Source organism: Gopherus flavomarginatus, chromosome 1 (assembly GCF_025201925.1).
Source record: "Gopherus flavomarginatus isolate rGopFla2 chromosome 1, rGopFla2.mat.asm, whole genome shotgun sequence".
In the NCBI taxonomy this organism is placed as follows: domain Eukaryota; kingdom Metazoa; phylum Chordata; order Testudines; family Testudinidae; genus Gopherus; species Gopherus flavomarginatus.
Window position 1 is genome coordinate 168,224,368 of NC_066617.1, and position 25,903 is coordinate 168,250,270.

Genomic DNA, 25,903 nt, shown 5'->3' on the forward strand with positions numbered 1-25,903 from the left:
CTTTTCTGGGAATTGCTGACAACTGATACAAATCAATGATGGTTTTTGAAGCCTTCCCTCTCTAGAAGTCCTCTGAGAGACCTAGCTATCAACACATTTCTGAGTTGACATTTCAGATGAGACCCTCCCTGTTCTCTTTCCTAAGAGAGCAGAATAGTGTGACCATTCTGCATAGGACAATTGAGTATTCCAATAGCCCTTTCCCCTCATTGCAATGCTCTTGTAATTGCTACATGCTAAATGTAAAGCTTGAAGCAATTAAAAGTTAAGTTGCTCGGGGAGTCACAAGGCTAGTAGCGTAGATAGTGATTGGCTGATCTTAGTTTCAGGAATGGTGGTTGGCTCTTCAGAAACGTGAATTGAATTTTTTTTTTTTTGAGTCTAGCAGTTCAGTTTGCTTATCTCTGAATCACATAGCAGATTTGCTATACCCAATTTGTACAACTCTAGACTCTTCAATACAGTGGGACAGTGGTTTCTGTCGGACCAGGATTTGGCCCAGTCCGATTACCCTGAGCATTCCCTTACATAATTAAATAGTAATCTTTAAACAAGATATTAAAAATACCGTTTCCTTTAAAATCTAAATGTTTAGGTTCAGGATCATGTGTAGTTTTAACATGTCAGATGCACAGAATTCTAGAAGGTACTTGTAGCGTTAATAGCTTTTTATTGTAGAACCAATATTTAGCTTTTTTTTTCTCCCCAGTGTCATAACTTCATAGCACATAAGGCCCAATCTTGTGAATACTGACTAGTTCTTGATTTATTTGTATTGTGGTGGCACCTAGACGCCCCAGCGAGGACTAGGAACCCACTGTGCTAGATGCTCATAACAAATAAAAACTTGTTATCTAAGCAGTAAGTAATTCTGACCTCATTTACAGTGGCATAAATCATTTAACTTTAGGGCAAATCACTGAAATGAATGGGCTCAGACTCTAAGCTATTAGCAGGAAAGAGATACAGGTTTGGGTTTTAGATATTTTTTCTGACTTTAGAATGATTGAGTATGGTAAGGTGCATATTAATCTTTGTGTCTCTCTCTTTTCTTCAGATACGACGTATCCTGAAGGGGAAGGCGGTTCAGCAAAGAGCTTCACCATATTAAACTCCTTGTGTCTTGGAGTTCAGTACACTCACTGTCAGTTAGGCAGTCCTAATGTATCTGTAAATAGACCATTTGCCCTGTGGAGGCAAATGTGAGTTGTTTCTATGAAACAAAAGTATTTAGTTCACTATCATATAGTGGGTTATGTTAACAATTCAAATTCCTCTGAACAGATGGGAATGTTCCATACTCAGGTGTCTGAATACCTGGATTTAATAGCTGTGGCAAGCTGACTTATTTAAACAGTTTAACTAGTTTTGAGGCAAGGACGATTGTATTGTATTTTTTTTGTATTTAGATAGGTATGAGATAAATGGCAACAATGTTCAGTTCTTTTTTAATCACACAATCTTAACTTATGGAGAAAAACTAATATTAATTTTAGAGGCCAACAGAATATTTATATTTCTCAGTGTCTTATGCTGTACTGTATATAAATCAGTAGCATTATCCTCTATTCCGTAGTTCTTTGTAATTTGCTTGAAATGAACTAAAGAGACAAGCGTTTCAAATGTAGAACTTTGTATTGTGTTTTGCACATTGAATTCTAATATTATGCTTGTACAGATACATAATGAAATTCATCTATGATTGTGGGGGCAAAGAGTATAGTGAAGATGAAGTGTCATGGACACTTATATACATCAGTCAAAGTTATTAACAGGAAATGAAGTGCCATAACTAAATGAGTATAAGCTTGATCCTACTCCCAATGAAATCTCTGGGGACAGTATCAGCCCCTTTTTGCATGCATCAGCACAGGACTTTTTCATCTTAACAGTGGATTATGTGGGAGAAATATCCCTATCTATACAGTGTGTATATTTTCCTCAACATGCTTTAATGAATATGGGGCCCTGATTCAGTCAAGTACTTAAGCACATATTGCTTTACTCCCTCCCTAGTCAGTGAAATACTTAAATATCAGCTTAAACCCCTCCTTGGTTTCAATTTTAAATACTTTTGCTATGTATTTACCTCTAAAAGAGAATACTTTCAACAGTTACGTCCTATGTTTGTCCTTTATAAGCATAGTGGATAGCTAAGTTATATTTGAAGCAACATAGTTTAGTTTTTTAAGAATTCTATTATTGCAAAATGTTTACTAATGATGCTGTATAGACATGCTCTGTTGGAAAGAATTTCATGTTTCCAAAGTGATCCAGTGTGTACAATAATCCAGTTTGTTCTTACTCTCTTTGCTGTAACTGTTCTTGCATCACATATGATTCTCTTCCATAGCCATGTAACTAACTTGGGATAATCTGATCACATTGTTTGACAAAGTATGTCTTGTAGACAAGTTAATTGGAGAAATCTGGTATCCTCAAAGGTAGCTGTGATGCATATCCACTGGATTCTCATGTACAGTTTCAAATAAATCGGTTAATCCAAAAATGTTGGGTTGTGGTGTATTTATAACAAATAAATAACTTTGATGAAATATTTTGACTTTTCTTAGTACACTCTATTGTTACTACTGGGATCTGATCTGGAAGGGCTACCCATTAACAGGTTGTTTGAACACAGTACTGCAATTGTTACATGAACAATCGTTCCTCACATGCAAAGAGCCCTCTCTTCTACATTTGTACTCAGGAAGTTGGCTAAAGTGTCAAAGCTTCACTATCTCCTTCCTTGGACCTTTCCTCCTGATACTCCATTCTTTCTTCCCTATGGTTTGTGTAGTCCATTTGGTTCAACAGTTTGATTTGGTTCCACTGGCATCAGTTGTGCCATGCATTATGAGAAGTTATAGCAGATTTGTCCAAATTATGTCAGGGTGCTGTTTGGGGCAAATACTCCCCCAGTACCTTCTTCAGTAACTGGGGCCTCTTAAGGACTACTGCAAGGCAGATGCTTCTCTTGAGCGGGGAGAGGGTGGGAGGAGGCCAAGTATCAACCAGTGGAAAAGAGAATCTCAAATGGTCATGGAGACTTGAAGCAAGGTAGAATTCACAGCTAGTGTAGGTGGACATACTTCAAAGTCCATGAAGTTGCACATGGATAAACTGATGAATTTAGCCTAGAGTCTCCTGGTCACAAGTGTTCACAGGGGAAATGTGTGTCTTGAGAGACTCTAATCTATAGACACACCTGAAGTCAAAAAGTGTGTCCACATCTGCCAGTAGCGTATCTAAGTTTCTCTGCTGATCTCTTGGTCTGGGAGAGAAAGATGGTGCTCATTTCTGTGAGCATGCTGCTCATATTCTGTCCCACTCCAGTACCACTTTATTAATTTGTGGTTTAAGACAATGTACTAGAATGCCTTCTCTGGGGTCATTACTAGCCAGCTCACCTAGCAAGTGAGCAAAGTACTTTTTGAGAGTGATAGAATGTAGGTATAGTAAGTGCTTGAGTATAAGGTCAGTATCACAGATGGTCTAGTGGGAGCCTTATTGAGGTTCATAACAATGATACTTGCATTAGAGGGACACTTTTTGGAATTAAGGTTTTGGATAGACAACCCTCAGAGAGAAATTCAGTATTTTGATACAACTTTATTTTGTACCCAGAATTATTTCATTATCTCCAAGGCTAAAGTATACAATTTAACAAAAAAGAATCTAACCCCAAATAGAATTAACTTATTTTTTCTTACATAAAATTGGAAGGTGATTAGTGTGTCTGATATACTATGGAATAGGCAAAGGTTAGAGGTTATCCTTTTTATTAAAGTAAGAAACTTTAGGAATTGACTTGGATAGCAGGTGGGTAACATTTGCCTGAAACCCTGCACTCCATTAGCAGGTGATTCTGCTGGGAAAGGGTTAAGGTAGGTTTTACTGATTCATTGGTACAAGTGCCTTGTTATCTAACCTGGATGTAATGGAGGTGGGAAAGGGGATCTAGGTTGGGGCTTCAGCAGCATTGAGAAAGGAATGCTAGTAAACTTGAAGAGAAGGATTGAGCTGAACTTTATCCCCAGATTGTTGACTTCTTTGGCTAATAAAGTCAAACCCTGGAAAGGAGTGAGTTTGGACTTGTGGACCATATGGTAAGTACAGGTTGGGAAAGGTGCCTGCTCATAATGTCCTAGAAATATGGCTCTGCTTTGAAGCATTTCCCACATCTGTCATTTATTTTGTGTTTATCAAGAAAGCATAGACTGGGTATATACCCTTTGGGTGGCTGGGTATGGCAGGAGCAATGGCAACTTCAAAATGTGCTACATGGATGTTTTGTTTCTCTAGCAACAGCAGCATGCTTATCTGGTTGCCTCTGTTTATGGGAACAAATACAATCCTGGAGAGGGGGAGAGCAGTACTGAAAATGAGGGGTCAGAACTGAGAGAGCTCCTGAATTTAAATATCTAGCAAATTGCCTTGGCCTGTCAGGTTATTCAAGCCATCATCACCTTTCACCACCTTTAGGAGTTTTACTGGTAGACGTAGTTTGAGGTAATATTAAAACCTTTCCCACTTGGCCAAATTTTGTTGCCTTTATGTACAAACTGTTTCCTATATCCCTAGCTTCCACCTTTATTTTATGATTTGGATAAATATGAAAGAAGAATATATCCTAATGGTTGATTCTCTGCAGCGCATCCTGCTTCTCTTTAGGACTACTGCAAGGCAGATGCTTCTCTTGAGTGGGGAGAGGGTGGGAGGAGGCCAAGTATCAACCAGTGGAAAAGAGAATCTCAAATGATCATGGAGACTTGAAGCAAGGTAGAATTCACAGCTAGTGTAGGTGGACATACTTCAAAGTCCATGAAGTTGCACATGGATAAACTGATGAATTTAGCCTAGAGTCTCCTGCTCTGTGGCTTGATTGGTATCTGAGCTTAGCTTTGAGTGGGTATGTGTATCCATGAGGCTAGCCAGGTGGGATACTTTGGGACTCTTTACTGATCCTGGATTATCAAGAGGTACTGATGGCTAGAAGCAACACTTCCCATCTGCATTTTACCAAGTGGTAATGGTTTGTCAACCTGGGTGGGGAATTCACAAAAACCTAGGTAGCTGTGGTGACCTTCATGTGGTTGGTTCTCTTCAGTGTTTTCTGCTGGTTCAAAACATGACTGCCAAATTATTCAGCAGTGTTACCTGTAAAAAGAATATTGCTTCTGCTCTCTGCAATGGCTCCCATTTTCCTTCTGGAGACAATTGAAGGTGGTGACTGTAATACATAGTTTAGTTTGGGCCATTGCTACCTTAGAGTGACTTTCCCAAATGACACACATCCCCTGACAGTTATTCAGCTGTGGGCCTTTTTCTAATTAGATTAGCACTCTTGTCCTTGTCTGGTGCCCATTCTCATTAGCAGGCCTTCCTCTCTGGAATTAACTCCTTCCTTTTGGCCTGAAACAGCCATTGTTTGCTGACTGACTCCAAGGCTCATTAACTTAGGCTTTTTTGCTCACAAAACATGTGATGCATTAAGTTGGTGTTTTGGAGGCATTAATGTCACTTGATGATGGTCATTCTGCTCTGTTATAACTGCCTCGAGACTTGGTAATGGCTGAATATTAATTTTAAAATAAGGAGTAGTAGCTGCTCTTTGAAGTTTGCCTTTCAAGGAGGTGGCTGTTGCATTATCCCATACTTCACACTTGGCTTCCTTTTTAGTTTCTGGTGAGTTTTTTCTGCTCCCCTTCGCTCACTGGGTAGCCTGAGGAAGGATGAGTAAGATGGTGCAGTTGAAGCATTTGATTTAGGAGTGGGAGCATAAGGTTGAAAAAGGTTGCCCTGTTGCTACTGTAGCTCTGCTCTGGCTGTGATTCCAACCTGTTTTTAGTGCCTGAGTGAAATGATCTTTCACCAGGATACAGTGGTGGGATGCTTTTAAGGAGTGGAATAGGAAAACACATTTTGGGAGAAGTTCTGTGTGACTATGTTTGCTCATCCTGCCACGCCTACATTTTAGGGGCTGGGTTTGGTTTGTTTGGCTTCTTCTGAAACATACAAAACTTCTTTTTCTTTTTCTAGTCTATAGTTCCCAGGGTACCAAATACCATACTAAGTAAAACAGGAGAAGGTGCAGAAAAGTCTTCAGTTGTACACTGTAAACTTTAACTCAGCCTCACAATAGAAATAATAGCAAAGCATATATCACTCTCACTTGCACTGGACACTAAGTGTGCAGGGAGAGAAATGTAAAGCTTAAATATAAAAATCCCTGCCCCAAAGAGTTTCTAATCTAAACGGAAGGCAATCTAACAAGTGATATCAATAAACTAGGGGAGGTACATGGAGAACAAAGGTTACAACAGTCAAAAGATCATGAGAGATGCTTATTGTTGCTTTTGCATCTTATTCCTCTTTACTGTGTTACATTGTAGGCAAAATGTCTAGAATGAAGAGCTGGGTGGATGTTACTGACAGCAGGCAGGCTGAAAAGCATGAGTGTGAGGACGGATGGGGGTTGGGGAGGAAACTCCAAGTACAGATGGTAGCATCATACTAATACCTAGCCCTCTTCACCAATAATTCTCAAAGCTTCTTACTAAGGTGATCAGGATCATTATCCCCATTTTACCAATGGGTAAACTGAGGCACAGAGACAAAGTGACTTGTCCAAGGTCATCCACTAGGTCAGCGGAGGAGCTGGAAACAAAATCTATGTCTGCTGAGCCTGAGTCCAGTGTTCTGTCGAGTCCCCCCTAGATTTTGTCAGAGAGCTGCTTGTAAGAGGGAAGAGACACAAAGGGCTGGATCCAATATCCACTGAAGTCTAAATGGCTTGCAGTTGACTCTCAGTTATTTGCTATTCTCAACTATTTGCAGAATAATTTCCGTGGTCAATTCCTGGTCTGCAGGTCGTTCCTGAGGAGTTCTTTGAAATTATTAAAATATTCAAGAGGAGTGTTTGTTTTGATTGACTGTCCTCTAGTTGGATGGGCTATGGTTTAGATTTAGGTCTCTGGTGCAAAAACTCACAAGTGAGCTTAAAAACTCACTTTCCATGAAAGATTTTTGTTCTGACCCTGGATTGCTAAAAGAGTAGCAGACAAGCAAACACAGAATGGACCCAGATGTAGGCAAAGTGAATTCAATTTGTTATTCAAGTGATTATTTATGGGGAAACTCTTTGAGGTATTGCCCATCTCTAAAGGGAGTATGTCATGAACACTTGCAGCAAAGCAATGGAAGGCTATGTACTGTGGAGAGTGAGAGGGGACATGTTAAAGCACAGTATGATGCGTTGCAAGGACACTGTATTGCTAATAGATTCCTCAAGCCAAGGATCCGATGAAGTGGGTATTCACCCACGAAAGCTCATGCTCCAAAACGTCTGTTAGTCTATAAGGTGCCACAGGACTCTTTGCTGCTTTTACAGATCCAGACTAACACAGCTACCCCTCTAATACAAACCAAGTATACTATTCAAAGAGCCAGAATAAGCATCTGTCTGATTGGTTAGGACTATTAAAGGCAGGACCGGCTCTACAGTTTTCGCCGCCCCAAGCAGCGCACCGAATTGCCGCCAGGGACGGTGGGGGCAGTTCATGTGCCCTTAGGGTGGCAAGCGCATTTCCGTGGTGGCAGCAATTCGGCGGCAGCTTCTATATTTAGCTGAAGCTGCCACGGACAACTAAATACAGAAGCTGCTGTCGAATTACCGCCACATCGGAAACGCACATGCCACCCTAAGGGCACACGGACTGCTCCCGCTGTCTGGGGCTGCAATTCGGCGCGCTGCTGGGGGCAAAACAACAGAGACTGCCCCCTTTTGAAGATTGCCGCCCCAAGCACCAGTTTGGAATGCTGGTGCCTGGAACTGGCCCTGATTAAAGGAGCCTAACCCATCATCCTTAGCAACTTGACACCAATAGATAAAGTAATGCTCCTGTGGGAGCAAGATGCAGCTGAGCTACCTATCTTGAAAATTGTTGCTTTAAATGGTAGTAGATAAGGGAGGATTATTTACTGTCTAAGTTTGGAATATAACTTTTGTGTTCTAGCTTCTTAAAGGCAAAAGCTGATGCATTTTTCTTTGACTTTCTCCCTTCCTTTTACTTGCTGCTATATAGACAAGCATAGAAGCCTAATGAGTTTTTATATAGGGGGTTGATTTTCTTTTTGCAATTAGAAGACGGGCTACTAGGATGATCCGAGGAATGGAAAACTTGTCATATGAAAGGAGACTCAAAGAGCTTGGCTTGTTTAGTCTAGCCAAAAGAAGGCTGAAGGGGGATATGCTTGTTCTTTATAAATATATCAGAGGGATTAATATTAGGGAGGGAAAGGAATTATTTAAGCTTAGTACCAATGTAGACACAAGAATGAATGGGTATAAACTGGACACTAGGAAGTTTAGACTTGAAATTAGACAAAGGTTTCTAACCATTAGAGGAGTGAAGTTCTGGAACAGTCTTCCAAGGGGAGTAGTGGGGGCAAAAGACATATCTGGCTTTAAGACTAAGCTTGATAAGTTTATGGAAGGGATGGTATGATGGGATAGCTTAATTTTGGCAATTGATCTTTGATTACCAGCAGATAAGTATGCCCAGTGGTCGGTGATGGGATGTGGGATGGGATGGGATCTGAGTTACTGCAGAGAATTCTTTCCTGAGTGCTGGCTGGTGAGTCTTGCCCATATGCTCAGGGTTTAGCTGATCACCATATTTGGACTCGGGAAGGAATTTTCCTCCAGGGCAGATTGGCAGAGGCCCTGGAGGTTTTTCACCTTCCTCTGCAGCGTGGGGCATGGGTCACTTGCTGGTGGATTCTCTGCAGCTTGAGGTCTTCAAACCACAATTTGAAGACTTCAGTAACTCGGACATAGGTTAGAGGTTTGTTATAGAAGTGGATAGGTAGGGTTCTGTGGCCTGCTTTGTGCAGGAGGTCAGACTAGATGATCACATTGGTCCCTTCTGACCCTAAAGTCTATGAGTCTGTGAGAAGAATTGGCAACATGGAAAATGTATTGTTACCCTATATACACCCATACAACACTTTCCTTTTTCTAGAAATACTGTAAAGGAAATCAGTACTTTACAAATGGTCTAGGAGAAAATATAGCTAGCCTATGCTCTATGCCTTCAGAATTTTTGGTTCTCTAATATTAAAAATTAAATAGGGACAGTCCTGGACACACAAATCAAACTTAAGGTTGTAAACTGATATTTAAGACACTAGTAGAAACCTGCAGTTGCAAAAATAATCAGATGTGTGAATTTGGGAACTAAATATGAGAGACTCTTGAAGAACAGAAATAATTAAGGTTCCAGTGTCACTCTTACAGGCAGATCCTCAGTTGGTCCAAATTGTCATCACTCCGTTGACTTCAATAGAGCTATGACAATGCACAGCGGCTGAGGATCTGTCGCTCTGCCTGCAAAGTTCTGGCCACTGCAGATAGGGCCACCTTAGGTGAAATCTTGCCCCCCTCAGTGTCCCAAGTTACTGAGATTTTTGCCACTGACTTCAATAGGGCTAGAATTTCACCCCTTGTCTTCCCCCGTCCAGCTCTGAGGAATGTTGGAGTGGTAAGCAAACAGCGTGAAGCTGTAAAAACAAACACTTGCAAGGCTCTGATGCAGAGAAACTTTTACACTATATGACTTTCTAATAATGTTAGGGATTTACTGTGTATGGATATTCCAGGCAGTTTGTTTATTTTTTTAACAAATGTATCAACTGTTTGTGAGCTGGGACACAGCATTTGCATGTGTCTTTGATTACTATAATGCAGTGAAGAGATAAGGAGAAGCTCAGTGAAGGCCCAGATTCAGCATGTTAAAGTTACGCATGTGCTTTATGTAGTCAGGGCCCCAGTTTAGTAAAGTCTGAGGATTCCATTGAAGAGGTGTTTACAGCACAACGTGCAAATCCATTTTCTCAGAATATGGGTTAGCTCACTGTAGAGGCAGATGACTGGCTTAGGGTTAAGGGAACCCAAAGAGAACTTGGAGCCTGAAAAGTAAAATTTACCTTAACTGGTCACCTTATCTAGATTTAGAAGCTAGACTGAATTGGAGGCTGAGTTGCACAGAGTGGGGAAAGCTGAGTCAACTTTCTGATGGGGTAGTGCTCTGTTGCTCAGGATGCCAAGGGGCAGCACCTACTGCTACTTAGAACTCCCATCTGGTATCCATAAGCCCTGTCGAACCCTTGCACCAAGACATCTTTGTACGAAAAAGCTCCTTTTAGAGAAACAGTATTGGAAACGGCATGTCTAGTTCTTCCTCTTTAAACCGCCGAATGAAGTTTCATTACCTAAGTGTTTCTATATTTATACTGTGAACTGGAGAACACTCTCTTCTTTCTCAAGTTCTTCCCTGTGATTTTCGAGTTTCTCAAGACAGCCCACATGCCACTATTGGCTTTATGCAATCTGGTGCTTTTTGACATCTGTTCCTGTAAATTCAGTCATGTCACTCTGAGACAACTTCAGAAGTTCTCAATACCCAGTAGTCCACACTGACAATGCTTGCAGCATGGGGTGTAAGGGGAACTGCTGTGTGCTCCTTAACTTAATTAGGTGCCTAAATGAGAATAGAGCTCTCTTGAAAATCCCGCCCAGGGCTAACATCCCTCCAAGCTTGGACATAGGTGTCCTACACCATGTGATCCATGGGGTACACTATTTCTCCTAGTCACTGCAAGGCTGCCTTGAATCTTTTCATTTTCCATTATTCCCTTGGTTCGACAGCGCTAGGTATAGTATTAATGATCAGTGTGAGTATTTTACAGCATGCACCAGTGACTAGTAAAGTCAACTCCTGTAATATGGAATGAGGAAAAGAGCTATTTATACAGCTTTGCCCCCCGATTTCAAACCTCTCCCTATAGTCTGCAAATGTGTCCTCTAGTCTTGTCTCTCTGAACCTGCTTTACTGGGAATCTCCCTTTTGCTATCAGTATCCATGCCTCTTCTGGACAGATCATGCCTCCCCAAATACCTACCTATTTTCAGATGGCCAGGGCTGTGGGCAAAAGGCAAGTGCCAATGCTGCTCTGAGATCCTTCAGCATGTATTAAGACGTGAACCTTGGCCTCTGTTCATAGCCCAGGCATCTCATGCCGCATCTGAATTTTACCAAGTCTCCCAGGTAGGAAAGGGAGTCATCTGAAAACAACAGTAATACCCCAGTGTTACTACCAAGCTAATGAGCCATGGGGGTTGTACAGATGCCAAAAGCCATGCTCTAGGCCGCAGAATCTTTATTAGGGGCAATGGTGAATGAGAAGACAAGAGCCCTGTTTGACTCTCAGGAGTGTTTTTAGAGCTGGTCACTTAGGGGTGATCCCCACCCCAGCTTTTTAAACTGAGCTCATTTGAACTGGAAATCTTGGAGACACAATAAATATGGAAACCCATAATGCGATTTTACAGCAACACGTTTCAGAACAGAAGCATTCCGTTGGTCTAGTTACTCAAATGAGGTTAGAGTCTCAGGAAATCCCATAGGGGCAGTGCCTCAAAGGGTGGGTCTACACTGCAATGAAGCCACCGCTGTCCTATGTCCGCTGACTTGGACTCAGGGGGAGGGGGCAGAGGCTTGGGCTCTAAAATTATGGTGTAAACATTTGGGCTTAGGCTGGAGCCTTGGCTCTGAGACCCTGTGAGGGGGTAGGGTTGCAGACCCAGGGCTCCAGCTTGAGCCTGAATGTGTGCACTGCTTTTTTACAGCTCCACAGCCTGGGCCCTGCAGCCTGAGTAAGCTGACCCAGGTCAGCTGTGGGTGTCGTGGGCAGTGTAGACATATCCTATGATAGCTCTGATAGTATTTTGCTAACTTACTGGAAAAGCAGTATTACTGAAGCAGTGTTACTTTGCTCTGTTTTTCCTAAGAATCCTGCTCTTCCAAAGGGGGGAGAAGGGAACTGCCAAGTCAGAAAGAATCACTTGTCTCCTGCTTGTTGACCAACAAAAAAGTTGTTTCCTTTCCAATTTTAGGTGAATTTTTCACTAACAGCAGTGCTGCTGCTGCTGCTGCTGCTCTCCACTTGGGATCTAGGTTGAGTCCTTGTACCCCCATCCCTCCACCTTTTGCCCGTGTTCCAAGTTATTCTATTTGAGGCATACCCACAGAGAACTTAGATAAAAACATCAAATACTTTCTGGAAGGGTGCAAATCCACACTACTTTCTGTCTTCGAATCCAGAACCCTAACACACAAGAGTCACAAAGCAGGCTGCTCCCTAAGGCAGAGTCACAACTCAGCTAGGATGGCTCTTTGCAAACAGCCTGCTGAGGATGCATATCATGTGAGTTCCCTGTGAGGCCCCTTGCCTGCCAGCAAGATCAGGAAACCCTTTCCATTGTGAAGTGACAGCTTGTAACTTTAACACAGTTTCCAGCACACCACACAAGTTACTGTGCCAAACAGCAGAGCCCCAGCCACCCAGGATGAGGCTTGAAAACCTCCTGCTCTTTTGAAAACCCCCAGCTCCTCCCCAGTCAGAGCTCTGGAGGAGAGAGTCTGCCCCTGTTGTCCTTGATTCCTCACCTCCCAAAGTCTGCACAAATCGCTGGACCATGCAGGGCTATCAGCTACCCCAGCTCATCAGAAAGCCACTAGCTGTCACTCTTACTAAGGATTCTGAGGGAGCATGTCTGGGTAGGGTGACCAGAGAGCAAGTGTGAAAAATCAGGACAGGGGGTGGGAGATGATAGGAGCCTATATAAGAAAAAGACCCCAAAACTGGGACTGTCCCTATAAAATTGAGACACCTGGTCACCCTATGTCTGGGCCTGCTGTGCCTTCCCCTTGCTCCCAACAGGTACACCGACCTTGAGCCAGGGCAATTGGTTCCAAGGGTGGGTTATAAAAGCCCCCAGCTCTTTAGGAAGCTGCCAGCTGCTTTGGCCCTTTGCCCAGGATCCCAGGGAACCGCCTATGTATCTTACACCTTACCATGCACCTCCCAGTATCTCCTGCTGTTGTCAACTGGCACCTATGCTCAGCCCTTCATAGAACACGCATCCAGCCAGTCCCAGCCCCTGAAGAGCTTACAGTCTAAATAACAGATGGACAGGGAAATCAGGACAAGCAAGGAGCCACTTAAAAATGTACAAATTCTCTGTCCTCCCCTGAATGGCGCATTTAATTTGGTAATTTTTTATTTATGGCATGCAAGGGCCTTGAGAGACAGGAGCCTTCAGGAAAGATGTAGATAAAGGGGGTAGCAGGAGGGCTTGGCCAGCTGGGATTAGCGCTCAATCTCTTGCTGAGCCTGCATATGCTTTGCACATTGTAGCATTGTTCTCCCTGTTATCATGCTGATGGCTCTGGCTCCGGCTATATTTATTGATGCCATATCATTTCATTTATTGCTTCTGGGCTCTTCCTAATTGCTGCCTCCCTTTAATGCTGTAAACCACCTTCACCTTTGTAGGCTCCTGATTAACTCCTGACTCTTCTAAACCTTGAATTCCTTGCTGCCATTTTATTCAGTACCAGGCCTCTTAATTAGCACTCCCACAGTGCTGTGGCCTCCTCTCTGCCTTTCTTAATTCCAGTGCTAACTTGTTTACCTCCCATTTTTGCTCAGTGAGGCCACTCTCTCTTTTTGCCTCCCCCCAACACTTCCCCTCTCTGAAACATGTCCCCACACTGATACTTTGGATCCTTGTCTCCATGCTTTTTCTTGGCTATTTCCACTCTTATCTCAGCCCTTTACCATCTCCCAGGCCCACTGTCTCTGTCACTGCTCTGCTCTGCTGCCACTTTCATTTTAGTTCCACTGATACCTCCTCCTTTCCCAACTCTGGCTTCCCACCTTTGTTGCTTCCCACTCCTTCTCCCACCCTGACACTTGCCTATTTAGCTCCACCCTGGCCAACCTTTCTCCCAAACCCTTCCCCTCTCTCCTGCTGCTTCTGTCATCAAGAATTCAACTTCTGCTCTCCACTCTGACTGAGACCTGGGTTTCTCCCTTTGTCTCTGCCATCTCCTATAACAGCTTATCCTTTTCTCACTCTCTTCACCCTGAAGGCCACCCTTGGGCTCTTCCCATCTCCCTTCCTGCCCATTCTAGTCCAGCCTAGTTTCTCTTCTCACATCTTCTCTTATTTTGCAATCCATTCCATCTGTCTCTTCTTTCCCCTCTGGCTCTAACTGCTAATCACCTCCACTCACCCCCTCATCCTAAGTGACTTTGAATTGGGGCTTTCCCTCTCCTTCACAGGCACTACCTCTGTCCAGGATCATTTCAGGCTATACATTGTCTGGATGGCCCTCACTGCAACTTGAAAGGAGATATATATAGAGAGAAATCATGTTACTTTCTTAGTACTTTCTTTCTGCTCATCACTTTAAAAGCTGCCCATATCCTCTCCCCATCACTTGCTCTGTTACCTGGTCTTACTGCAATTTCCAATCTACCAACATCTGACTCCTCCAAGACTTTTTTTTTGGGGGGTGGTGGGAAGAAGAGGGGAAAAGTTAGGAATTATTCTCCTCTGGTCTCTTTCCTGCTTCTTTCATGAATGTTCTGGTAACCCTTCCTTGCCTATCCAGTTTGTCTATTCCCATTTCCTTGTCTTTTCCAATCCCCTGTTGTACCTCCTTCATGAGGGTTTCTGTTGGAGCTGGTTGGAAAAATTTTCCAACCTCTTGTTTCCTTTTATCCCCAGAGCTTAATTTTCTGACAAGTTCTTCCATTCAAGGGTGACTGCTTTTATCAAGGGTCATCCATGAGTCCCTCCTGGCAAATCTGAGAGCCTCTTCTCTGTTGTATTCAATCTACTGGATTTGACTCTAATCACTTGCTTCTCAAACTACCCCTCTCTCTCTCTGGACTTTCATGACTCTGTACTCTCATGATTCTACTCTTACCTCTCCAGTTGCTCCATCAGTGTTTCCCTTGACAGCACCACCTCCCTCCCGTTCTCTGTTGGCCTCTCTCAGGGATATGTCCTCCATTTCCTGGTCTTCCTCTACACCCAGTTCTAATGGCCTCCAATTTCCACCTCTATGCTGAGCAAACCTCTCTCTCCACACCTGACTTCCTCCTCTCTATGCAGTCTGGCACCTCTGCCTCCCTATGTAACATCTCACCTTGGGTATTTTATAATCAGTTCATGCTTAGTATGCTGATACAGCAGTCAGTTTTCAATCTTTTCTCTCCCTTGCTTTGTTGCCACTCTGGCAACATCCTCACTTTGTCTCCTCTGCTCCCTGCTATGTCCAAGCCCTGACACTGATGTATTTTTCCTTTCTAGCATCCCTTTCCTCGTCATCTCTGCTGCTGAAACATTTGTCCAAGTCTCAGTCATTTTCAGCCTTAACTACTGCTGCATCTTCCTCACTATTCTTCCCGATTCTCTTGCTCTCTCCCTCCTGCACCCATCTGTTCAAAATTCACCCTCTTTGCTGTTTGGACCACATTGCTCCCCTCTTCAAATCCCTTCAGTGGCTGCCCATCACTAAAATTCAAATACCCGGTTCTCATTTTCAGTTCCTTGCCCAACTCCACGCCTCACTGGAGCTCGTTCACTTAATTCTACTGTCCTTGTGCATCTTGTTCCACTCAAGCCTCTCCCTAACCACATCCTTCGGCATATCCTTCCCAGTCTTGCCTTCACACTCTCTTCCATTACTGGTCTCTATGTCTAGTGTAGCCTCTCTGCACTGGGGCACAAGCCTATTCATTCACATCTCCTCAAACCTCACTTCTTCCATGTGGCCTGTCATCACCTGGCCTTGCTGGATGCTACATGCAGATGGTGTGGGAGCGGGAGTGCTCTCTTTGATCTACAAAGTCTTCATTGTTTGAGTCCTGTGTTATTTAGAGGCCATCTCTCCACTTATGTTGTCAGCCAGCAGTAGAGGCTTCTGGGACACTTCAGTTGACAATACCTAGATTTGTACTTCTGAGGCCAGGGCATTCTGAGTGCAGGGCTCAGCTCTGGAATCTGCTGTTCCCCTCGCTCAAACTACAGTGCAGTTCTATTGTCCTTCAAGGTGCCTACAAGACCTATCTGTTTACCCAGCCCTGTATGAAGGGGTTGAGGGCATTTCTGTTTGTATTCGTTATCATTGGTTTAGCAGATGCAGTGTCCCTCATTTTATTGCTTATTCCAAATGTGCCTTGAGGCTGGTGCATGAAAGTCATAAATTAGGGAAGGGCTAGTCAATAAGCTCTGTTTTCACAGCTGAAACATGCGTCAGTGATTTATAACAAAATACTTTAACTTCAAAAAAACCCACCACAACAAAAGCCACTCACAATAAATCTCTACTCTCAACTGTGGGGAAATTCTATATTTCCCCTTCCTCTCCTTTATCATGTCTTTCCCATACCCTCTATATCTGTCTCTCTAGATTGTTACCACCATGGGATCTTGTATTCTTGTAAACATGTTAATAGCACTGCATGAAGAATAAAAACAGAGACGGTGATATCTTTGAGTGGGCTAAAAAGAGTCTTCCTGACTCCTTTCATGGCATATCTGCTATAAAACTTGTTTCTCTCATGAAACATCACAGTGCCTCTTGCACAACACATTGTCTTAGCTACAGATGTTCAGTGCTTAGGGAGCTCTAAAAGTACTGGTATGGAAGTGGCTGCCTATATAAGAAGTGCAATTGAAAATGAAGGCAGTAGGGGATGGCAGGGGACTCACTACAGAGGTGTTCGTCAATCAGTAAATTGGTTTACTTCTGTCCAGGCTGACAGACACATCAGATGGTTTGTTTTGAAATGACTAGTGGTTTTGGTTCAGTTCCTAGTATGGGTGGCTACAGCCCAATTGGCACCCGTGTTGGCAGAGAGCTCAAAGACTGAATAAGCATGACAACCATCTCTCCTGGATGTGGTTCTTGAAGGTCAGGCCCTTATCAGACTCTTGTGGGGGAAATCTGTACTGAACCTATTCTCCTGATAAACAGTCCTGATGTGAATGATGTTCTATGCAACCAGGATATTCCTTTCTCGACCTCCTCCCCTGCCAAAAAAAGACAAGGAACTATAGCCCAGCTAATCAAAGGTCCTCAGGTGCCTAACTCCCAATTGATTTCAATGGGAGTTAGGAGCCTAAAACCCTTTTGTCACTGCAGACCTTACAGTTAGTTCCTGTCACCAACAATGTGCTCTGGTCATGGATTGCCTACTGGTAATGTGTTGACAATATACTTGGTGGCTGTAGCGGAGATTTCTTATATTCAGTCTCCTTTAATGTAGCTTGCATCCCTTCTGTACCTCACTATGCACTGATCAGAAACCTGAGGGCTCTGAAGTATTTTTGGAGACATCTGTTCACATTCCCCTGTAAGAGGACACGCCATTTGATTAAAAACCTGGCATTCAATGTAATCCAGGGTGCCTGAGAATCACCAATTACTCCTTTTGTGGCATGCGGAGGTGGAAGAGAGAGAATCTGGTATGATTCAGAGACCCAGCAACGTTAATCAGTGAGGTGGAGTGCTGGCTGCAGATCAAAAGATAGATGAGTCAGGTGAGAAGTCTGCATTTGGCTTAAACTCAATGCCTGTTTGCCTTGGCACGCTCTGAATGCATGTGGACCAAAGACAAGAAGAGTTGAGAGAATCCTGTCTGCAGTGCAGCGCTGGCTCCCCATGGGTTCAGAACCCTTGTGGCGTGTGCGCTGTCAGCAGAGTCATGTGGGAGGCAATCTAATCCCTGACAGTTCTCTATAGAGTTTTTCCCAAGTCCCTGGCTTTTCACGTTGCACCTCTCCATTTGTGCCCTCCCACCCTCAACTGGCTCCATTAATTTTTCAGGATACAAAATGGCATAAAGCTGGGCTTGAAAAATTGATCTAAGTGAAATGAATGGGGAGTGACGGCTGGTAGGGGTGGGGAATTGTCCTAAAAGCACTGGCCTCGGTACTCAATTCTCTCACTACTGCACTTGGAGACAGAGGGGCAAAGGTGAGCTTTCTGCCTCCTGTGTTCTGGGGCTGTACAGGAACTTGCCAATATACATTAAACATTGTAAGGCTGCTCTAACTCCATGCACAGGTTGCCCTAGCCTCCTGTGGGAAACTCAGAATAGCTAGAATGCAGCAGCAGTCTGACCTTGCTTCTGGAATGCCCTCTGTACCAGAAGGTGTGGGGGCTCAGAAACAGCCTTCTGCCAGTTCGATGACCTTTGGGGAAACTCTTTATGCCAGGGATGGGTAAGATCTGCTACCTTTTGATGTCCTTCTGTGTTTGGTAGCATAAAGGAGATAAAAGTAATGGACACCAGGTTGACCAAACTGGAGATGTGTGGGTTATTTGTGTGTAAGTAACACAGTTTAAGGGCCTGAGCCTGCATGACTGACGTCAATGAAAGTTCTGCCACTAATCACAATGGCACAGGATTGGGCCCTAAGTGCATCTCCTCTGCAAATGTCTAGGAACCTTTATCCCTGTAATTACAACAAGACATGCAAATACATGCAGAGCCAGCTCATACCTATGGTATAGAACAAGTGTTCCCTAAAGGTAGGATTGGGTGGGCCCATGAAGTGTTTGGGCCTGAAAGCTAGGAAACATCCCAAAAGCCATGCTGACTCAAGAACCAGACAACAGAAGTTATTCATTGGGGAAAGTGGTGAGGGGACCTTTGACAGCGCCAAACACATTCATCCTCTCCTGGAAGGAACAAGAAATCTTTCTACCCTGGAGCGGGGCTGGAAAGGATGTGAAGACAACTTAATTGAACACGGAAAGTTTACTTTAAGGGGAGAACAGTGCTGCGAATAATCTTCCATTATGGAGTAAGATATAACAAGGCCTGGCCCAGTCATCCACTGGCAGCATATCGCACTGCCACAGGTAGGGTCAGAGACGGGGAGTCCCAAGGCTCAACTCCTGTTGTCTCACAACACCTCTCAGGCACAACGGCTCCTGGAGAGCATCCTGTAACCCTTCAGCCATACCTTTTGGCTGATCTAGTGCTGATGGCCTTACTCCAGGTGACTTCTATCAGTCCTCTGGCCCTGTGCCCATGGACTTTCCAGGCCCCAAATGCCTCCCCAGTGACTGTGCTTAAGCAATTATTTTTTTTCTTCAGAGGTGGGGAATGGGAAAACATTATGGCAAATTTTCAGCCCTGTTGCTTATACTTAAATGAAAAGAGTTAGAGAAAGCCGACATTGGCACAGATGCTCCACAGGCTCCTAACATCAGTGCCTCCATTTTAGAGGTGAAGAAACTGAGATGGTGGGCTACATTCCTTCCTTCTGTAACTCCACTGAAGTCATTGCAGAGATGACTTTGTTAGGGTGACCAGACAGCAAGTGTGAAAAATTGGGACGGGGGTGGGGAGGTAATAGGAGCCTATATAAGAAAAAGACCCAAAAATCAGGACTGTCCCTATAAAATCGGGACATCTGGTCATCCTAGACTTTGTCCACTCACTAAGTGAAATGTACCTGAGGCACTATGGCCTGTTGGATTATGTAGGCAGCTTATCTAGGCAATCTCAGTTTTGATTCTGACCTTTGGACAAGTTATGTGTCTCCTCTCTGCAGAATGGGGGATTAGGCTATTTACCTGCTTCAGAGGGACTGGTGAAGGGAAATCTTGCCTAGTGTTTTTAAAGTGCTGTATAAATTCAATGTGTTAATGAAGCCAGTCTGCTGGAGAAATGTGTTCCTAAGGCTAATTTCTTCTATATAAGACCCAACTTTCCTCCCACTCACACTAGCGTAAATTAGGAGTAGAGCTCCTAGATTCAGATGCACGAGTGTAAAACTAGTGTGACAGCAGAGTTGGACTCTGTGGGCACTCAGCCTTCAACTTCCTTAACACTTCCCATGTCTGAATTGTCAAGGACTTTTTCTCATGCTTCACTGCCCAAAACATTGAGTTCCCTGAACTTTTACCTAAACAAACCTCCTGCGAAGAACTGTGGAGGATACAAAAATCACACAACACAAAGAGGTGGAAAATTCTCCATTGGTTTAACTCCACTCTACTAATGCTCCATAGACTGGCCTTATACTGTGCCTGGCCTGCTTTGGTTTTCTTTCCAACAGCAACTCTTGCCCTACATACATACACACCCCTGTTTCTCATTCCTTTCCCTTGGTCTCTCCTCCACCTTCTGAAACAGTGAATATATAAAACCAAGCAGCCATAAGCATTCAAATTCCTATTCTGGAATCAGTGATTGCCCCAAAGCACTGTCACTTATATTTGTACAGTACCTAGCACAGTGGGAGGCCAACCCCGCTGTGGCATTTAGGTGCAACCACAACATAATATTTTAATGATCAATACACTGTGGGGCTGCATATGGTTTTCAGTGTGCTGCTTGCTGTGGGAATTTATGGTGACAGCTTCTTCTGCAGATCTGGTCAATTTGTACAGCAGGATTAGACACTTATAGGAGCAACAACGGCATTTATGGTTATACAAATACAAAAACAGTATGGTGGCTAGGCCAAATAAATGAACAAAGAAAACTTTCAAATTCAATAACTTGACAGAGTGTATAATCCAAAGGTCACTTTGCTTAGGATTTTATTACTCTTTCAAAGCAACCATTCTGGTAACTTGCTGCTGTTGTTCCAATACTGGAAATACTCTTTTAAAACAGGCAATAAAATGTCAACAACTGGACTTTGGCTTACACTGATTGTGGGGGTTTGGGAAATGAAACTTTTGCAAAAGAATCTTACGTACCTGGACTGTGTGACAGTGTGTGTGAGAGAGAACTTTGCATAGCTATAGCACCTTTTTAATTTCAACATTATTTCTAAGAGCTATTAAAGTGCTGTGCTTTGCATATGATTATACTGAACTCCTTACTAATGGAGTTCAGAATAATTAATTAATTTGTTAGTCTCTAAGATGCCACAAGTACTCCTGTCTTTTGCGGATACAGACTAACACGACTGCCACTCTGAATCCTTACTAATGGTGTTAAGGAGTCACACCGCAGTTTTTTGTTTTCTTTTTTATTTATGTACATCTGTTATGTCAGATTTACTCCTGAGCCATAAGTTTTGCATCTTCAGCTTCTTTTGAGAGACTTTTTCTTCTGAGCAACTTCCTCTTCTGGCTTTGGAATAATCTGCTCCTTCTCAGTGAGGATCATTTCAATATGACAGGGGGAGCTCACGTAGGGGTTGATACGACCATGAGCTCTGTAGGTACGCCTGTGCATCTGGGGAGGCCTTGTTGACCTGGATATGCTCAATTTGAGTTCAGCATTACTCTCAGCATTTTTGAGCCTGTGCAGTAGGAACCCTGCACTGTTTTTAGGCCAACGCCCCTGTGTCCAGCCCGACTGCTTGGCTGGAGAACATCTGCCAACTCCACCATTGTAATGATGGAAGGGAACATACTGCTTTTTTAGGGTCACATCCTTTAAATATTTAGTGGCGTTCTGGATATGCATGCTCTTGATAGCTTGAGCTGTTTCATGAGTGTGCTTGAAGTGGACTCGAAGGGTAGAACCCCTTAACTTGCATGATTTGGTGGGGTTCTCTGGATGAAGTGAGTAGCGGACCATTTTCAGAACTTAAGTGAAGGGCTGGTAAATGAAGCACAGAGCAGTTAAGTGATTTGTTCAAGGTCTCACGGCAAGTCAATGATAGAAATGGAGACAGAACCCCAGTCTCATGTTTCCCAGGATATTACACCACAATTTCATAGAAAAAAATGGCTTCCTAAAATGATGGAACGTGCTGGGCACACTTTTTCTTCTTCTCAGACAGAATGCAAGCTGTAATCAAACTGTAACTATAGCACTCATTACCCGTGAATGGTAGAACCTTCTCCCTCTTTTCATATTTTCTCTGCTCTACCTAAACTTCTCTCTTTCACTCAGTCCTAACTTTATCCCTGCTCTCATCTTGCCTATTATGCGTGGAAAAACTTCCCAGTTCATTTTTGCCAAGTGCCTTCAAACCTGAAGAACAAACCTGTTCTGTGAAGTGTTCCAGCTACCCACACCACTCCCCATTCTAGTATTTTTTGGTGTTTGTCTTGTAAACACTTTGGGGCAGGGAATGTATTTGTTGTGGAGCTTTTGCTGGCACCTAGGGGACAGTGGGCCAGACTTCCAGCCTAGCATGCAATCCAGCTCTTTTCTTCTTGTGGGTGCACCTTTACACCAGCATATTTTACTTTTCAGTGACGTGATGCCTAACTATTACTTGCATCCAGAATTCATGGTGAGCTCGAGTGTTTATGAGCACAAAATTGCATCCACAAAAATGGATGCTGTCACTGAAAATCTGGCCTTGAAGTTAAACTTCATCAGCGAGGAGAGTGACCTGCACTTTGCTGTGTACTGTATGACCAAGCACTGGACAGATCACCTCATCTTCAAAAACATCCAAATGATCTCCTGAGTTCAAATGCTCTAGGTTTTTTTTTGGTCAACCATATCTAGTAAGTTAGAAAACTGACTAATTTCCCCAGACACTTATGAACAGAGCAATAACAGCCATAAAACCATGATCTTATTTTGGCCCCAGTCCATTGTACATAACAAGCTGTCGAGCTTAATTAGGCAATTCTGTTCTATCACTTTTAATAACCGAATGTTTGTCTCCCAGCTATTCTGGTAGGCTATTACTGATATTACTGGCAATATTGTTTTCCACCTTCTTTTATCTTTCACATTTTGTGCTAGAACACATTAACACACTTAAGTAGTGGGTGACTCTGCCAGTTAATATAACTGCAAAAGTGTTCTGTTGCAACTTCAGAACATATATCACTAAGAATATCTGCCACAGGTGGCTTTGCCAAAATCATCTGTACATATGCCTTGACGCTTTTCTCTTTCATCTTTGAAGAGAAGGATTTGTTCTATCAAGAACTTCACAGCATCATCAGTAAACTAATATCAGGTGACAAGTATCAGAGGGGTAGCTGTGTTAGTCTGGATCTGTAAAAGCAGCAAAGAGTCCTGTGGCATCTTGTAGACTAACAGACGTATTGGAGCATGAGCTTTCATGAGTGAATACCCACTTCGTCGGATGCATGTTGGTCTATAAGGTGCCACAGGACTCTTTGCTGCTAATATCAGGCGAGTGACTTTATCTACTGGGATTCTGTGCTAGCTTTGGCTCAGATCATGAGATGTGGTCACTGTGCATTGGTCACCATGAGTGTGGGGGAAAATGAATGACAATGGGAACAGACTACTGGTACTCTGCACCCACTGATGACTGGGTATTACCAAAACTTACTTCCGTGGTGATCACCACTGGAAGGTCTTGTGAAGAGACCCCAGATCTGGACACAGGTGTCAGCTGGATTTGTCACCCGTAGAAAACACCTACAGGATACTTCCATACTCCAAGTTTTCACACTGCAGATTGTGGCACCGACTGTGAGCTTGTATGTTGCAAAATAAGGCTTTCATTATGGAAATCCTCTTGTACCAAACAAAGCTGTTGTCCACACTTTAACGTCAACATCACAAAAGACCAAGAAAGATGCCTCCAATTCACTATGAATCTCAAGGAAGCTATCTGTGTCATCGACTGCACATCCCCTGAATGCTGATGCACACTCAGGATGAATACTCATATAGCTGCAACCTTAGTGTTTGGTGAAAAGACTGGACAAGATGAAGACTGGGTTGCAGCATGCTCTGAAGAAACGCTTCCAGTTATTGAAGCAAAATGCCCAGCATATCTCTGCCACAACGTGAACTCCTCTCCCAAGATACCTCAGGGTGGCCAAGAGAGCATTGCATTGAACAGCAAGGCTGTGTGCTCAATCATACTGACTCGATACGTGAGAGAAGATACAAACATCCTTTGAGGATGGGTAGGTTTGGCGGGATTTGATTTAAATCAGGAGTCATTGTTAAATATTGATTTCTCCTCACAATCACACAGAAATTTTCCACTGATTACAGTAAGGCAAGTGTAGCCCCTCCTGCACCTACTACCCACAAGGATCCACCATCACCGGCCCCATGGCCATGCAGGAAGTCCTCTGCAGGCTTGCTCTCCCGGCCTCACTCACTCATGGCCAGGAGTGCAGGAGCCATCCCCAGGCAGGAGCTGTTCAGCATTGGGGTGGCCTCCCCTGCAGTCATGGGCACATCCTCCTCTTTGTGCCTCTGAGTGGGGTGGTTTCTGTTCCACTGGGTCAGGACAGCAGCCTCCCCCGTACCTTGCGTTTGGATGCCTTGGGCCCCTGGGCTGTGAAGGGAGCACCTGCAGCCCCACTGTCAGCACTGCCTTAACCCTAACTTCCCACTTAGGTTCCTGTGAAAGTTAAAATGGTTAAACTGAAAAAAAGTAAAAATAAAAAAGCAGTATTAATCATCAAAATGACACATATATTAAACTAAATGCTGCCATCCTAAGAATGGAGGTCTAAGAAGTCTGTGCAATGGAAGCAAGAAATAAGTATGTCTTTCTGTCGAGAAGACTGCCCTACTCAAATCTCTTAATAGAGACATCATCATTGACAGAAGCAAACAGATGCAATGCTGGCTGTAACCCTATTACAAATTCTATGCATGTGAAATCTCTGTTTCTGAAGCAGTGCTAAATGTGATCTCCAGGCTCCAGACTAAAAAAAAAAAAAAAGCTTGATATAGGACCCTCTATAAATGAGCTTGAAAAGACAATCACCTCCCTAGCACCAGGAAGTGCAACAAGAAAAGATGGAATTCCAGTTAATATACTGAACCAAGGAGGTCAGCTCGTGCTTAAACATCTGCACAATGTCTTACTTGCCTGCTGGAGGAAAAAAGGGATACCACAAGACATGAAGGATGCCAACATCCTTACATTGTATAAAGGCAGAGGATATTGGAGTGATTTCAACAACTATGGAGGAATCTCTCTCCTTAGTATTGCTGGCAAGGCTTTCACAGAGATCATTCTTAAGACTTCATGTTCTTGCTGAACATGTATGTCCAGACAGTCAGTGCAACTTCCATGATGGTAGATTGATTACTGACATGGTCTTCGCACTAAGGACTTTGCAAGAAAAGTGTCAAGAACAAGGGAAACCTCTCTATGTGACCTTCATAGATCTTCCAAAGGCTTTTGACCTGATCAGCAGAACGGTCCCTTTCCAATTGCTAGAGAGAACTGATTTGTCCCCAAGTCTGCAGCAGTCTGATTCAATTCTTCCATAATGGCATGAAGGCTACAGTCTACTGTGATGGTGATCAGTCTGACATTTTTGAAATCAAACAGATGTGTTTTGGCAGAACACTCTTTGGTATATTCTTCTCTCTGCTGCTTTGTCATGCTTTCTTATCTAGCACTAAGAGTCAGATGGAAAACTCAACGTTGCTTGTCTACGAGCAAACAGCAAAGTCACACACCTACTGATAAGAGAACTTCTTTTCAATAATAATGCAGTGCTCATCACATGCAATGAAGAGGAGCGACTTTGCAATAACTTTGTGCTTGTGACAAATTTGGACTAACCGTCAGTCTAAAGAAGACAATGATTATAGCACAAGGTGTGTTGACAACACCAGAAGTTCTAATAGGTAATGCCAAACTAGAAGTTGTGTACAAGTTCTGCTATGATCAACTACACTGCACAATCTATCTCTAGATGACTAGCTTAATTCTTGCAACAGAAAGGCCAACTGACCAAGCATATAATAGAAATGTAGGCTTGAAATGACCTCAAGAAGTCATCAAATCCCTGCCCCCTCACTAGGGCAGGACCAAATAAACCCAGACCATCTCTGACAGGTGTTTGTCCAACCTATTTTTAAAAACCTGCAATGATGGGGATCCCACAGCCTTCATTGGAAGACTATTCCAGAGTTTAACTACCTTTATAGTTAGAAAATTTGTCCTACTATCTCACCAAAATTTTTCTTGTTGCAAATTAAGGCCTTTACTTCTTGGCCTACCTTCAGAGGACATGGAGAATATGCGCGTGTGATGGGGTGGACTAGGCTCTGAGGCCCGCTGCTGGCGGCCTTCTGGCCTTGC

The 25,903-nt window shown here is 43.4% G+C and overlaps 1 protein-coding gene and 1 pseudogene across 5 annotated transcripts in view; one reads left to right on the plus strand and one right to left on the minus strand.

The window, feature by feature from the left end:
- Positions 1–2,543, plus strand: part of NFKBIZ (NFKB inhibitor zeta) — a 29,013-nt gene extending 26,470 nt beyond the window's left edge. For all 5 annotated transcript variants that reach the window (XM_050958304.1, XM_050958275.1, XM_050958294.1 and 2 more), the window contains exon 12: positions 1,058–2,543. In XM_050958304.1, coding sequence (XP_050814261.1) covers positions 1,058–1,111 — 54 coding nt within the window. In that variant the 3' untranslated portion in view covers positions 1,112–2,543. The remainder of the gene's footprint in view (positions 1–1,057) is intronic.
- An 18,377-nt stretch (positions 2,544–20,920) lies between these two features.
- LOC127043203 (60S ribosomal protein L17-like) lies at positions 20,921–21,541 on the minus strand (annotated as a pseudogene).
- Between the last annotated feature and the right edge of the window lie 4,362 nt (positions 21,542–25,903).